Raw genomic sequence first — 14,435 nt, forward strand, 5'->3', positions numbered from 1 at the left:
GGTGGGCCTGCCCCCCCCCCCCTCCCCGTCCCCCCCCAGAACCGGCCCGCTGCTTTCAGTCCTCCTTGCATGGACTGTGGATGACTTCTTCTTTATTGACCCTGATTTGTTACCTCTCTTTAAGCCTGTTCTGGTCCTGTGTCTGGCTCCTAGTATTCACTTATGTTTTACTTCCTTATTTGATTCTGTTCAATATTTGTGTTTTTATGTTTTTGTGTTTTTTAATGAAGCGCTTTAAGGCCCTTTGGCCGTGCTATCGAAAACTGTATCAAGAAAAGGTATAAAAATGAAATAAATGAACAACAATGAGGGCCTTGGGCTGATTGAGCACTGCTTCTAGCTGAAACCTCAGACAAAAGTGTGCACCTTTTCGTCTCCCTATACACACCAGTGTGTGTCGGTGTATGCGTACGTATTGGTGCTTCTGGATGTGTTTTCACTTTTCCTTGAACCCGAGTCAGTCTTTACTGATGGGTGTGTGTTCATCTGTGCATGTGTCCTGGTGTGTGTGTGTTATCTTGGTCTGTGTGTTCATTTATGCATGTATCCTGGTATGTGTATTTATCTGTGCATGTATCCAAGTGTGTGTGTTCATCAGTGCATGTATCCAGGTGTGTTTGTTCATCTGTGCAAATATCCAGGTGTGTGGTGTTCATCTGTGCATGTATCCAGGTGTGTGGTGTTCATCTGTGCACACATTCAGCTCTTTGTGTGCATCTATGCGCTTGTGTGTGTGTTCATCTGTGCATGTATTCAGCTCTTTGTGTTCATCTGTGCATGTATCAAGCTGGCATGTTTTTGTGTGTTCATCTGTGGATGTATCCTGGTGTGTGTGTTCATATGTGTGTGTATTCAGGTGTGTTTCTGTGTTCATCAGTGCATGTATCCAGCTGTGTGTGTTCATCTGTGCATGTATCCTGGTGTGTGTGTTCATCTGTGCATGAATCCAGGTGTGTTTCTGTGTGTTCATCTGTGCATGTATGCAGCTGTGTGTGTTCATTTGTGCATGTATCCTGGTGTGTGGTGTTCATCTGAGCATGTATCCAGGTGTGTGTGGGGTTCATCTGTGCATGTATTCAGCTCTTTGAGTTAATCTGTGCATGTATCAAGCTGGTGTGTTTTTGTGTGTTCATCTGTGCATGTATCCTGGTGTGTGGTGTTCATCTGAGCATGTATTCAGGTGTCTGTGTGGTGTTCATCTGTGCATGTATCAAGCTGGTGTGTTTCTGTGTGTTCATCTGTGCATGTATCCTGGTGTGTGGTGTTCATCTGTGCATGTATCCAGGTGTCTGTGTGGTGTTCATCTGTGCATGTATTCAGCTCTTTGTGTTCATCTGGGCATGTATCAAGCTGGTGTGGTTTTGTGTGTTCATGTGTGCGTGTATCCTGGTGTGTGTGTTCATGTGTGCATGTATCCAGCTGTGTTTCTGATTGTTCATCTGTGAATGTATCCAGCTGTGTGGGTTCATCTGTGCATGTTTCCAGGTGTCTGTGTGTGTATTTAAGATCACAGTTTGCAGTTTCTCAAGTCTATGTGAAAGAGGCTTTCTTTATGGGATGTGTGAGTGAGGGCGGAGTGTAGGTGATAAATTCTGCTCCGCCGGCAAAGTTGGTGGAGTTTTGGCCATTAGAGTTCCAGCCAGTTTCCGCCAACTGCTGCATGGCAGATTATTTTCTTGCTTACAACTTGTCAGCGGTAAGTTAGCGAGTGAGAATTGGCATCCCCTAATGCCTTTTTCGGGTGCTAGGAGGGCACCTGGCAAAATTTGTTTAACGTTGTCGGTCCCAACCGTTTACGGTGAGAAAGCTGCTGCAAGAGTCGAAAATTTACTTGAGCAGCAGCAAAAGAAACTTGAGAACCAGCAACCTCTGGTGCGCCATGTGGTGCTGTTCTTGTTGATTTTTCAGTGCGGAACAAGCTCCCAGTGCTAAACATCAGCTAACGCAACACGACGTGCCAATTGCCGCCTGTTCTTGGAACTCCTCAAAATCTTGCAGAGTTTTCATGCAACTCTGTGGAATTTAGTGGAGTGCAACTCTGCGAGTTCCTCCCAGCCCTACTGAGGAGGTGAATATGTGTGTGAGTCCCTGAGTGTGTGAGGGTAGCAGTTTGTAACTTCCCCTGTACTTCCTGTGTGAAATGAGTGTGTTTGGGAAGCCTGTGTCCAGCTGCCCTTGTGTTACCTACACGGAGGATGAAGAGGGGGGAGAGTGTATGTGTGTGTGTCTGTGTGTGTGTGCTAACAAAAGTGAGTGAGCAAGGTTACAGTATGTAACGCTCGTTCTGCTATTTCTATGGAATGTGTGTGTGTTAGGGCAGCCTGTAGCTGCTCTTGTGTCTCTTATGCATGAAATGTATGTGAGGAGACAGTCTACATCTGTACTGGTGTCTCCTGCATGAAATGTATGTGAGGAGACAGTCTACAACTGTACTTGTGTCTCCTGCATGAAATGTATGTAAGGAGACAGTCTCCAGCTGCCTGTGTCTCCTGAATGAAATGTATATGAGGAGACAGTCTCCAGCTGCCTGTGTCTCCTGAATGAAATGTATGTGAGGAGACAGTCTACAACTGTACTTGTGTCTCCTGCATGAAATATATATAACGAGACCCTCTAGAGCTGCACCTGAGCCTCCTGCATGAAATGTATGTGAGGAGACAGTCTACAGTAGCACATGTGTCTTCTGCCTGAAATACATGTGAGGAGACAGCCAACGACTGCACCTGTGTCTCCTGCTTGAGGTGAATGTGAAGACAGTGTGAGGCTGCCTGTGTCTCTTGCATGAAAAGTATGCGAGGAGACAGATCTATAGCTCCATCTGTGTCTCCTCCTTGAGGAGAATGTGAAGACAGTCCGCAGCTGCACCAGTGTTTCCCCCGTGAAATGTATGTAAGGAAGAGTTAACAGCTGCATCTATATCTCCTCCTTGAGGTGAATGTGAAGATAGTCTGCAGCTGCACCTGTGTCTCTCGCTTGAGGTGAATGTGAAGGCAGTCCGCAGCTGCACATGTGTCTCCCTCTTGAGGTGAATGTGAAGATAGTCTGCAGCTGCACCTGTGTCTTCTCAAGGTGAATGTGAAGCTACTCTGCAGCTGCAGTGGCGTAGGAAGGGGGTGCGGTGGGTGCAGTCTGCCCCAGGTGTCATCACTGAGGGGGTGACAAAATGGCAAAAATATTTGTTTGAACACATTTTTGCCATTTTGTCAAGCCGGGGGTGACAAGAAATTTTCCGCACTGGGTACCACCTGACCTTGCCACGCAACTGTGCAGCTGCACCTGTGTCTCCCGCTTGAGGTGAATGTGAAGATACTCTGCAGCTGCACCTGTGTCTTCTCCTTGAGGTGAAATATTCTGCAGCTGCACCTGTGCTTCCGGCATGAAATGTATGTGAGGGAGAGTCTACAGCTGTATCGATATCCTCACCTTGAGGTGAATATGAAGACAGTGTACAGCGGCACATGTGTCTCCTTCTTGAGGTGAATGTGAAGACAGTGTACAGCTGCGCCTGTGTCTCCCTCTTGAGGTGAATGTGAAGATACTCTGCAGCTGCGCCTGTGTCTCCCTCTTGCGGTGAATGTGAAGATACTCTACAGCTGCACCTGTGTCTCCCTCTTGAGGTGAATGTGAAGATACTCTGCAGCTGCACCTGTGTCTCCTTCTTGACATGAATGTGAAGATACTCTGCAGCTGCACCTGTGTCTCCCACTTGAGGTGAATGTGAAGACAGTCCACAGCTGCAGACGTGTCTCCTTCTTGAGGCGAATGTTAAGATACTCTGCAGCTGCACCTGTGTCTCCCTCTTGACATGAATGTGAAGATACTCTGCAGCTGCACCTGTGTCTCCCACTTGAGGTGAATGTGAAGACAGTCCGCAGCTGCACACGTGTCTCCTTCTTGAGGTGAATGTGAAGATACTCTGCAGCTGCACCTGTGTCTCCCTCGACGTGAATGTGAAGATACTCTGCAGCTGCACCTGTGTCTCCCTCTTGAGGTGAATGTGAAGATACTCTGCAGCTGCACCTGTGTCTCCCTCCTGAGGTGAATGTGAAGATACTCTGCAGCTGCACCTGTGTCTCCCGCTTGAGGTGAATTTGAAGATACTCTGCACCTGTGTCTCCCGCTTGAGGTGAATGTGAAGATACTCTGCAGCTGCACCTGTGTCTCCCTCTTGACATGAATTTGAAGCTACTCTGCAGCTGCACCTGTGTCTCCCGCTTGAGGTGAATTTGAAGATACTCTGCACCTGCGTCTCCCGCTTGAAGTGAATGTGAAGATACTCTGCAGCTGCACCTGTGTCTCCCTCTTGACATGAATGTGAAGATACTCTGCAGCTGCACCTGTGTCTCCCGCTTGAGGTGAATTTGAAGATACTCTGCACCTGTGTCTCCCGCTTGAGGTGAATGTGAAGATACTCTGCAGCTGCACCTGTGTCTCCCTCTTGACATGAGTTTGAAGCTACTCTGCAGCTGCACCTGTGTCTCCCGCTTGAAGTGAATGTGAAGATACTCTGCAGCTGCACCTGTGTCTCCCTCTTGACATGAATGTGAAGATACTCTGCAGCTGCACCTGTGTCTCCCACTTGAGGTGAATGTGAAGACAGTTCGCAGCTGCACATGTGTCTCCCGCTTGAGGTGAATGTGAAGATACTCTGCAGCTGCAGCTGCACCTGTGTCTCCCTCTTGACATGAATGTGAAGCTACTCTGCAGCTGCACCTGTGTCTCCCACTTGAGGTGAATTTGAAGATACTCTACACCTGTGTCTCCCGCTTGAGGTGAATGTGAAGATACTCTGCAGCTGCACCTGTGTCTCCCTCTTGACATGAATGTGAAGCTACTCTGCAGCTGCACATGTGCTTCCCTGATTAAATGTTTGCGAGGGAGAGTCTACAGCTGCATTGATATCTTCTCCTTGAGGTGACTGTGAAGACAGTCTACAGCTGCACATGTTTCTCCTTCTTGAGGTGAAGGTGAAGATACTCTGCAGCTGCACCAGTGTCTTCTCCTTGAAGTAAATGTGAAGATACTTTGCAGGTGCACCTGTGACTCCCGCTTGAGATGAATGTGAAGATACTCTGCGGCTGCACCTGTGTCTCCCACTTGGGGTGAATGTGAAGATACTCTGCAGCTGCACAAGTGTTTCTCACGCTTGAGGTGATTGTGGGGATAGTTTGTAGCTGCATCTGTGTCTCCCACTTGAGGCGAATGTGAAGATAGTTTATAGCTGCACCTGTGTCTCCCGCTTGAGGCGAATGTGGAGATAGTTTGTAGCTGCACATTTGTCTCCCACTTGAGGTGAATGTGAAGATAGTTTGTAGCTGCACCTGAGTCTCGTGCTTGAGGCAAATGTGGAGATAGTATGTAGCTGCACTATGTGTCTCCCGCTTGAGGTGAATGTGAAGATAATTTGTAGCTGCACCTGTTTCTCCTGCTTGAGGTGAAAGTGGAGCTAGTTTATATCTGCACCTGTGTCTCCTGCTTGAGGTGAATCTGAAGATAGTTTGTAGCTGCACCTGTGTCTCCCGCTTGAGGTGCATGTGGAGAACGTTTTGAGCTGCACCTTAGTCTCCCGCTTGAGGTGAATGTGAAGATAGTTTGTAGCTGCACCTGTGTCCAGGGCCAGACTGGGAACCAAAACCGGCCCTGGCAAAGTGCTCGGCCCCCCCCCCCTCTGGGGGCTTGGGGGTGTCGCCGAGCTCTTTGCCAGGGTCGGTTTTCGGCCGATTTTGTTACAGGGCCGATTTTGCAGCTATGCTGCAAAAACGGCCCTGTAACAAAAACAGCCCATAGGGGCCCAAAACCGGCCCCCACCTGTGCGGCCCACCGGAGGTTTGCCCGGTGCCCGCTACGGCCAGTCTGGCCCTGCCTGTGTCTCCCGCGTGAGGTGAATGTGGAGATAGTTTATAGCTCCACCTGTGTCTCCCGCTTGAGGTGAATGTGAAGATAGCCTGCAGCTGCACCTGTTTCTCCAACTTGAGGTGAATGTGAAGATAGTTTGTAGCTGCACCTGTGTCTCCCGCTTGAGGTGAATGTGAAGATAGTTTGTAGCTCCACCTGTGTCTCCTGCTTGAGGTGAATGTGAAGATAGTCTGCAGCTGCACCGCTCAGCAGCTTCAGTAATGCGTGGCACTGTAAAGAAGCTCCGGTGTCTCTCCTCTTCATCTTACTTCCCGTGGCTGAATACATACTAAGGTCAGACAACATCAAAGGTGGGGGCTCACAGCTCTAGCCCCCCATGTTGCTGTGGCTGCGTTTCAAGGTATCCACACTAAACCCAAGACCACTGAAGGTCGGTCTTTCCTTTGGTTTGGAGTCCCAGCACCTCTGCATCAGGCTGGAAACCTACAGGGTGAAACAAAGGGAACATGAGTTTCATATATCACCTTCTAGGCCCTCAATGGGCCATCACATTTAAGAACTTATTTTCAACAATTGCTAAGCAACCTATCATATAAAAGGAAGGCTACATTCTATTTTTTTTTAATATTGTCATCATTGGATAAATAGGAAATTGCCTTTGCAAGGCAGACTTTTAACTCCTAACATTTGAATAGCTACTTAAAAAGTGACTTAGGAAAATGCAGAAAAAGCTTTGATCTGCCAGACACAAAAGCCTTCTAAGTAGTGGCCTAAACCTTAGAAGGTAGCCTGAAAAACATACCCATCTCCACTACCATCAGCAGTGGACTGGCACTTTAAGCGGTCTCTAACATCATAAACCAAGAACCAAAATTCACAAAGACTTTTTTCAAGACTGACTGAAATTTAAGCTCCATTTCGTGCTGAGTTCCTCTGGGATTTCTGGAAGAGAGGCGCTCCTGCTCCTTTTTTTTTTTGTTTTTTTTAACACCGTTTATTGAGGTTTGCAGGCCTGTGCAAACACACACTGTGTAAAGTTTCGTATCAAGATACATTCAAAAGGGGGAACAATGATACAATCGTGGAAGACACAGTTGTATTAAGAAACCTGTGCATGGTATTAACCCTCCCTCCCGCCACCCAACACAAGAATAGAAAGTAAAAAGAACAAATCCCACATTGTGTTGCAATCGTACAGCACTCGTTCCAGTCTTATTTCAAATCTTAACTCTATACTAAACCCCCAGAACTACCCCCACCCAACCCTCCCTCCAGACATGGCACTCTCAACTCTCCATATGGACTGCAGTGACGGTCTGTTGTGCTGTGATTTTATTGATATATCAAGGATAGTAATGCAAGGGTTAAGTCACAGCGGTTGCAGAATCCTGCTGCTTGCTGTTTCTAGGGTCTCCATGTCATGACGAGCTCAGGGGCAATCTACCTAGTCCTCAACTTCAGGAGCTGCAATCATGGAATCCTCGTCGCGGTCACTGCTCGGGATCTTCAGGAGCACCAATAGTGTTTCCCATGCCTTTGCCGCTTCTAGTGCCCTCTCACTTCCCGCCCTCTTCGCTATTTGCATCCTAACTATTCAGTCACACTCTGCCCAGTCAATGAATTCCTTCCTCCATCTGACTGTATTGGGCCCCAAGGCGCTCCCACTCCTTGAAGGAAGCATTTTAAATCTGGTCCTTAGCAAACAGATTAGATGCAGAACTGACCATGTCCTGTAAGGAATGGTTTCTTATCTGTACCTTCTTTTCTCTCGCAGGGGTATTTCCGTGATAGTCATAAGCGCTGAACAGTCCCATGTGTGGAGACCCCTGAGCAGAGGTGTGTGTGTGTGTGTGTGTGTGTGTATATATATTTCTTCAGGAAGGCCTGCAAAGACACTTAAGAAAAAGAGACAGATTATGCAGTCTATTTACCGAGGCTACACTGGCCAGGTTCTTCATCTTGAAGAGAAAAAAGGGTCCAGAATAAGTAAATTACAGATAATGTTAGTGTCCATCAGTATAAATATCTCTCACATACCCTTTTTATCATAGAGATGAAAGGAGCAGGGCAGAGTAGCCTCATAGGCTGCCATTATATGTCTAAAAAAGAACAATGTGCCTTTAAGGAACCAGGCACCACCAGTATCCCATCATGCATAGCAGGTGGCAGTTACTTCAGTCCTTTTTGGAGGCTTCTGATAATTGATATGTAATAAAGCACTTCCTCTGTCTAATCCGCTGGGGATGAGGGAGGGTCGCTTATGACTATCATGGAAATGCGCCTGCGAGAGAAAAGGAGTTGTAAGTAGGAAACCATTCCTTCTCTCACAGGGGATTTCCATGTATAGTCATAAGTGCTGAATAGAGTAGCAAGCCCTTCCCTGAATAACGCAGCGAACCAGACAGAGGATAATGTAAAGAACCTAAGAAAAGAGATTTCTGAGAGAAGCCTGCCCTATTAGAGCGTCTGCTCCAGCGTCAGAACCTGGGCAGTAATGCTTTGTGAATGTGCGTACTGATTTCCAGGGAGCAGCCTTACAGATCTCTGGAATGGGAACATTGCGCAGTAAAGCCGTAGTGGCTGCCTTCCCTCTAGTGGAATCAGCCTTAGGTTTGGCTGAGAGACTTTTTATTAGCTTTCTGATAACATAACAGAATGCAAGATACTATCCATCTCGAAATGGATTGTTTAAAAGGAGCTAGTTCTGTACGGACTGGACCATAGTTGACAAACAACTGTTGTGACTGGCGAATGCTTCTAGGTTTATCTAGATAAAACTTAAGAACTCTCTTTATGTCCAGGGAATGAAGGGATCTTTCCGCTGGCGTAGAGGTGTTCTGGAAGAATGTTGGAAGATATACTATTTGATTGACATGAAAGTCAGATATCACTTTGGGAAGGAACTTAGGGTGAGTTCTCATAACTACCTTGTTCGAATGGAAGACAGTGTAAGGTTCATGAGAACAGAGAGCCTGGATTTCACTAACTCTGCGGGCTGAAGTGATAGCCACAAGGAAAGCCGATTTCCAAGACAAATGTTGGAGGGATACCTTGTGTATGGGTTCGAAAGGTTCCTGCATAAGGCTTGAAAGTACTATATTAAGCTCCCACGGAGGAGAAGGGCTTCTGATGGGAGGTAATACCTGTTTTAAACCTTTTAAGAAATCCTTAATTACAGAGATTCTAAAAAAGGAGGTTTGTGTGGGCAATTTCGCAGTCAAGGCTGCCAGGTGAACTTTAATGGAGGAAATTTGTAAGCAGGATTTTATAAATTAAGTGACTATGGAAGAATGACATTTTCGTGGCAAGTGGTAGGGTCTATGTTCATTGGATGAAAACCTCATGCAGAATCTTCTCCACTTAAAAGCATATGGTGAACGTGTTGAAGGCCCCTTAGCTTCTTTGAGAATTTCCATACAGTCCTGAGGTAGATTCTGGTGTCCATATTGTATCAGTTCCGGAGCCATGCTGCCAAATTCAAAGAGGAAGAGAGATTGGGGTGCAGTATCTGGCCTCCGAATTTCATCAGCAGATCTGGTCTGCATGGCAGCTTCAGATGTGGACGGATAGACCGGTGAAGGAAGTCCATGAACCACCCTTGGCGTGGGCACTCCGGAGCTATGAGGATCATCTTTGCTGAGGACTGAGCGAACTTGATGAGGACTTTCGGAATCGGGGGGATCGGTGGAAAAGCATAGAGATATTTGCCGGACCATTCGATCCATAGGGCATTCCCCAGAGTCCCTGTCTGGTAGAACCGCTTTGGCATTTGCTGTTTTCTACAATGGAGAACAAATCGATGCTGGGAGTACCCCATCGCTGAAATATGTCTTGTACCACGTCGTTGTGCAAGACCCACTTGTGGTTTTCTTGCAGGAGTCTGCTGAGCGAGTCCAACTGAACATTTTGGACACCTGGTAGGTGTACTGCTGTGATTGTCAGGTTTCTGGCAAGAAGCCAGTTCCAGATTGTCTGGGACTCGTGAGACAAGAGTCTGGACCATGTCCCCCACCTGCTTGTTGAGGTAGTACATCGTTGTGGTGTTGTCCATCTGAAAAAGCAGGGAGGGGGAGTTGAACGACGGGCAGAAAGCTTTCAAAGCCAGATGGACTTGCACGTAGTTCCAGGAGGTTGTTGTGGTACGAGGCTTCCTTCTTTGACCATTTCCCCTAGATTTGGGAATGGTCCATATGGGCTCCCCAGCCCAGAAATGACGCGGCGGTGACTACAGTTTGAGGTGGAATCTCCTGATGGAACGAAGTGCCCTGGAGGAGATTGGATGGGGAGCAACACCATTTGAGGGACAACTTCGCCTGGAGGGATAATTGAATCTTGTCCTCCCAGTTTCCTGTCCGTTAGTCCCACTGATCTTCAATACATTCCTGTAGAGGCCTCATGTGTAGACAGGTATTTGGTGTGAGGAAAATGCATGAAGCCATCGAGCCGAGTAGAGAGAAAACTGTCCTTATTGTTGGATGGGAAGCTTTCATCAGACCCTGACATTTCTGAAGGATCAATAAGCGTCTCTCCTCTGAAGGAATCACTTTTGCCTTTAACGTGTCGATGGAGGCTCCTAGATATTGTAAGGTCTGAACTGAGGTAGAGACGGACTTGTGATTGATTTGAAGTCCCAGCCTCTGAAAGAGCTCTCGAGTGCAGTTGTAATGAAGCTGTGCATCTTGAGCTGAGGACACTTTGATGAGCCAATCATCTAGATATGGATAGACGAATACTCTGTGTCTCCATAGATGGGCAGCAAACACTGACCTGCATTTAGAGAATGTTCTGGGTGCTCAATTCAGACCAAATGGGAGAACTCTGTACTGGTAATGGTCCTGTCCCACCACAAACCTCAAGAATTTGCAATGCTTTCTTGCAATTGGAATGTGAAAGTACGCGTTTTGTAGGTCGATTGAGCAGAGCCAATCCCCTTGACATAGTTGAGGATAAATTTGGTGTAGTGCCAGCATTCCTGAACATTTCTCGCCGAATCCACTTGTTTGCTGTCTTGAGATCTAAAATGGGCCTGAATTAGTTTCTGTCTTTCTTTTTGACAAGGAAGTATCTGGAATAAATGCCTGTTCCTTGCTGTTGAGGAGGAACAAGCTCCAACGCAAACTTCTGTAAAAGGATTTTGACCTCTGTTTGTAATAGAGGAAGATGGTAGTTGGTTGGCTTCGGAGGAATGGAAGGCGGAGGAGTGATGAACCGTAGGCAATATCCATTGCAAACAATATTCAGCACCCAGGAGTCTTTTGTTATGTTTTGCCACTCTACCAGGTAGTGACTTATGCTTTCCCCAAACAGAGTGGGGAACAGAAAAGGGGAAAGTAATGATTCACAGCTTCGACCCAGAAGGCAGCTCTCCCCCCTGAGGATGCTGTTGGAAGGATCTTCCTCTAGGTTTCCTTCGATGATTCGATTGGTAAGGCCCTTGTTGTTGTTTTTGTGCACCTCCCAGTTGACAGCTTTGATACCAGGAGGAAGATTGGCCTCTATGAGACGTGAAACAGCATTGGTAAGGCCGAAACTATTTTCTTTGTTCCCTAGGTCTTTCTAGGCTGACTGCCTTGAGAGTTTCCATCTCTGCCTTCATTCGTAACATTTCCTCATCGGCGTAGGCTTAAAAAAAGTAGTACCAGCAAAAAGCAGATTTAGAATCCTTTGCTGTGCCTTTGGTTTGAGAGAGGTTAGACGCAGCCAAGATTGTCGCCTAAGGGCTATCGCATGGCAGTATACATGAGCAGCATAACGTAAAGTATGCTGCCGCACTTATCACCTGATTTGAGACCATCAGACCTTCATTAAGGATTTCCATGAAATCTTCAGTTTTGTCTCTGGGTAGATGGTCAAGAAACTGATTCAAGGACTCTCACAGAGCTCTGTCATATCTGCATAGTAAGGCAGTAGCGCTAACTGCTTTCATGGAAGTTATTGTTGTTCCACACATCTTCCGACCCACAGAGTCTAACTTACAACTTTCTTTGTCCGGAGGGACCGTTGATGAAAGAGCAGTGGCATGTTGTCTCCTTCACGCTACTACAATTACGAAATCAGGTGCTGGATCCTACTCTAGAGGACGATACTTCTTCTGAAGTGTAGAAGGCGCTGTCATGACAGAGGTTGGAGTGAGAAAGACCTCCATGGCCAGTTCAAGGAGACCTTGCACTAGCGGTAGCATGGGTCGAGCTATACACCTCTGTTGTAGGGTCTCAAAGATGACAGATGTCGTTGGAGTTGGGGCTGACAAAGGAATATTTAATTTCGTGGCTCCCCTCAGTAGAACCTCTTGAAAAGTGGGGATTTCGTCCACCGGAGAAATCCTTGGAGGCAGAGAGTCAGTCAGTGTGGGAGAGTAATGACCAGTAGATGTAGAAGACCTTGATCGTGAATGATGATGGTGATGAGACCTTTGAGAGGAAGCTGAAGTATGTCAAGAATTGTGACGATGGCGCTTAGAATGATTGCGCGATCTTGACCTTGATCTCCTAGGTGTTACTGGTGCTGGTGGTGGAAGAGACTTAGGTGGAGGTGGTGGAGGAGGAGGAGGTGGAGGTGGTGGAGGAGGCAGTGGAGGAGCCGGCGGAGGAGGTGGAGGAGATAAAGGAGGCACTGGTTGATGCTCTGAAGATGGGGAGTAAGTTCAAGAATACTCTGAATCAGGAGAGGAGTAGATACACCTTCTTTTCTTCCTGGTCTCCTCAAGCCTGGGCGACATTGATAGAGTTCTCGACGTCCAAGAATGCCTCGACGTCGACCTGCTTGTGACGGTGAATGTCGAAATCGTCTTGATGTCGGAGAGCGCCTCGACGTCGAACTTCGAGCCTGTCTCGACGTCGATCTTGTATGCCTCGACGTCGATCTCCAAGTTTGCCTCGACGTCGATCTCTGGGCACCATGCCTCGACGTCGATCTCCGCTGACGATGCCTCGACGGTGACCTGGGAGGAGTCTTCGACGTCGTTCTTGGGCGTTTGCTTGACGTTGAACCTGGAATTGATGGCGAACAGGTCTGCGCTGTATGTCTTCTCGACGTCTATGTCCTCAACGTTGACCGGGACCAATATCATTTTTGAGCCCCTTCCTTCCTGGAACACTCTGTAGAGGCTGTTAACAGAGACCTGGTAGAGGTTCTACCCTCCCCATGCCCTGAGGTCCCACCTTCAGATTGAAATTGCAGCCTTCTGTGCTCCTAAGTCCCATGAAGGCAAATATTCTCCCAGTCTCTCAGGATACGTCTGGAAAAGTTCCTGCAGTGTTGACAAGACTCAGGAACATGATCTTATGGAAGACAGAGTATACAGACCTCATGTGGGTCTGTCTCAGCCTTCTTTCTCCCACAAGCTGGACACTTGTCAAAAAGGGATAGCATTTCCTTGACAAAATGCTTTTAATGTCTGTCAGAAAATGACAGAAAAAAGTAGGGAGAGACAAAAGACGTTGAATGAAGTAGTAGTTAATCAAATTCAATAAAGATTTTTGAAGAAAAAAAACACTTTTGGTTGAGCTCAATGTTCCAGGATCCTGTCAGCAGGAGCCGGAAAAAAGAACTGAAGTAACTACCACCTGCTATGCATGATGGTATACCGGTGGTGCCTGGTTCCTTAAAGGCACACAGTTCTTCTTTTAGACATATTATAGTCTATGAGGCTTCTCTGTCCTGCTCCTTTCACCTCTATCACAAAAAAGGTTTTGTGAGATATATACTGTGGACACAAAAATTATCTGAAATGTACTTATTCTGGCCCCTTTTTTCTCTTCAAGATGAAGAACCTGGCCAGTTGTAGCCTAGGTAAATAGACTGCATAATCTGTCTCATGTGGGCGGGACTATTCCGCGCTGATGACTATACATGGAAATCCCCTGCGAGAGAAAGTAGAGCTTTTAGGAGCCTTAGAAAGAGAGGTCTCTAAGGACTAATAATCAGGCCCTACAGTCAAACATGTGTGGCTTTAGAAAGGTTTAAGGTGGAGGAAAGGGGTTGGGAGGAACGGCAGGAATTAAGAACAGATGGCTTTCACTAGGCATGGGCAAAATTTAATTTACGCTGGTATAATCTTGCATAATTTCATGAATTTCACTGTACATGCTTGAGGTTACACGCTTACGCCATGCCACGTAATTGAGACTTCATTGTTATAAAATAGTGCTTCAGGAGCACAGGAAGAAGAGAAACAAGTTGAATGAAGGTGGTTGTTTGTGTCAAACACAATTGTGTGTGGGCATTTTTTTAGTGCAAAACATCTCCTTGCAAAAAAAACTAATAGAAGAACAAAAAACAAGTGGATGCATTTTGCTCTTAAAAATGGTGTAAAATGCCAGAGCCAGCATATGACATGATAACATGTAGATTTGTGTAATTTTTAGGGCATTACACGTGATTTCTGCAAAGGAAATGACCTGAATTCCACTGTTTCTTAAAGCTTTCTAATGAGCAGATGAGGCTCATGGAATTCTTTTTCACACCTTCTCTGACTCGGAGCTCTCAAAACTCGAGGGTGAGTGTGATACAGTAAGGAGACATAGAGTTTTATGCCCTGTTCTGGTGCCTGGTTGTCTAGGCATGTAAATACCAAACAC

General features: G+C 46.7%; 1 protein-coding gene and 1 long non-coding RNA gene across 5 annotated transcripts in view; one reads left to right on the top strand and one right to left on the bottom strand.

Moving 5' to 3' along the window:
• The window catches only part of LOC146772231 (uncharacterized), a 229,598-nt gene that overhangs the window by 15,379 nt on the left and 199,784 nt on the right, over nt 1–14,435 (top strand). The gene's annotated exons all lie outside the window — the stretch shown is intronic.
• Nucleotides 2,765–14,435, bottom strand: part of JAK3 (Janus kinase 3) — a 280,492-nt gene continuing 268,821 nt past the window's right edge. For 2 of the 3 annotated variants that reach the window (XM_085639762.1, XM_085639763.1), the window contains exon 24: nt 2,765–6,339. In XM_085639762.1, coding sequence (XP_085495888.1) covers nt 6,223–6,339 — 117 coding nt within the window. In that variant the 3' untranslated portion in view covers nt 2,765–6,222. The remainder of the gene's footprint in view (nt 6,340–14,435) is intronic. The other variant, XR_014972378.1, reaches the window with a different exon arrangement.

Source organism: Triturus cristatus, chromosome 12 (genome assembly GCF_964204655.1).
Source record: "Triturus cristatus chromosome 12, aTriCri1.1, whole genome shotgun sequence".
NCBI lineage: Eukaryota > Metazoa > Chordata > Amphibia > Caudata > Salamandridae > Triturus > Triturus cristatus.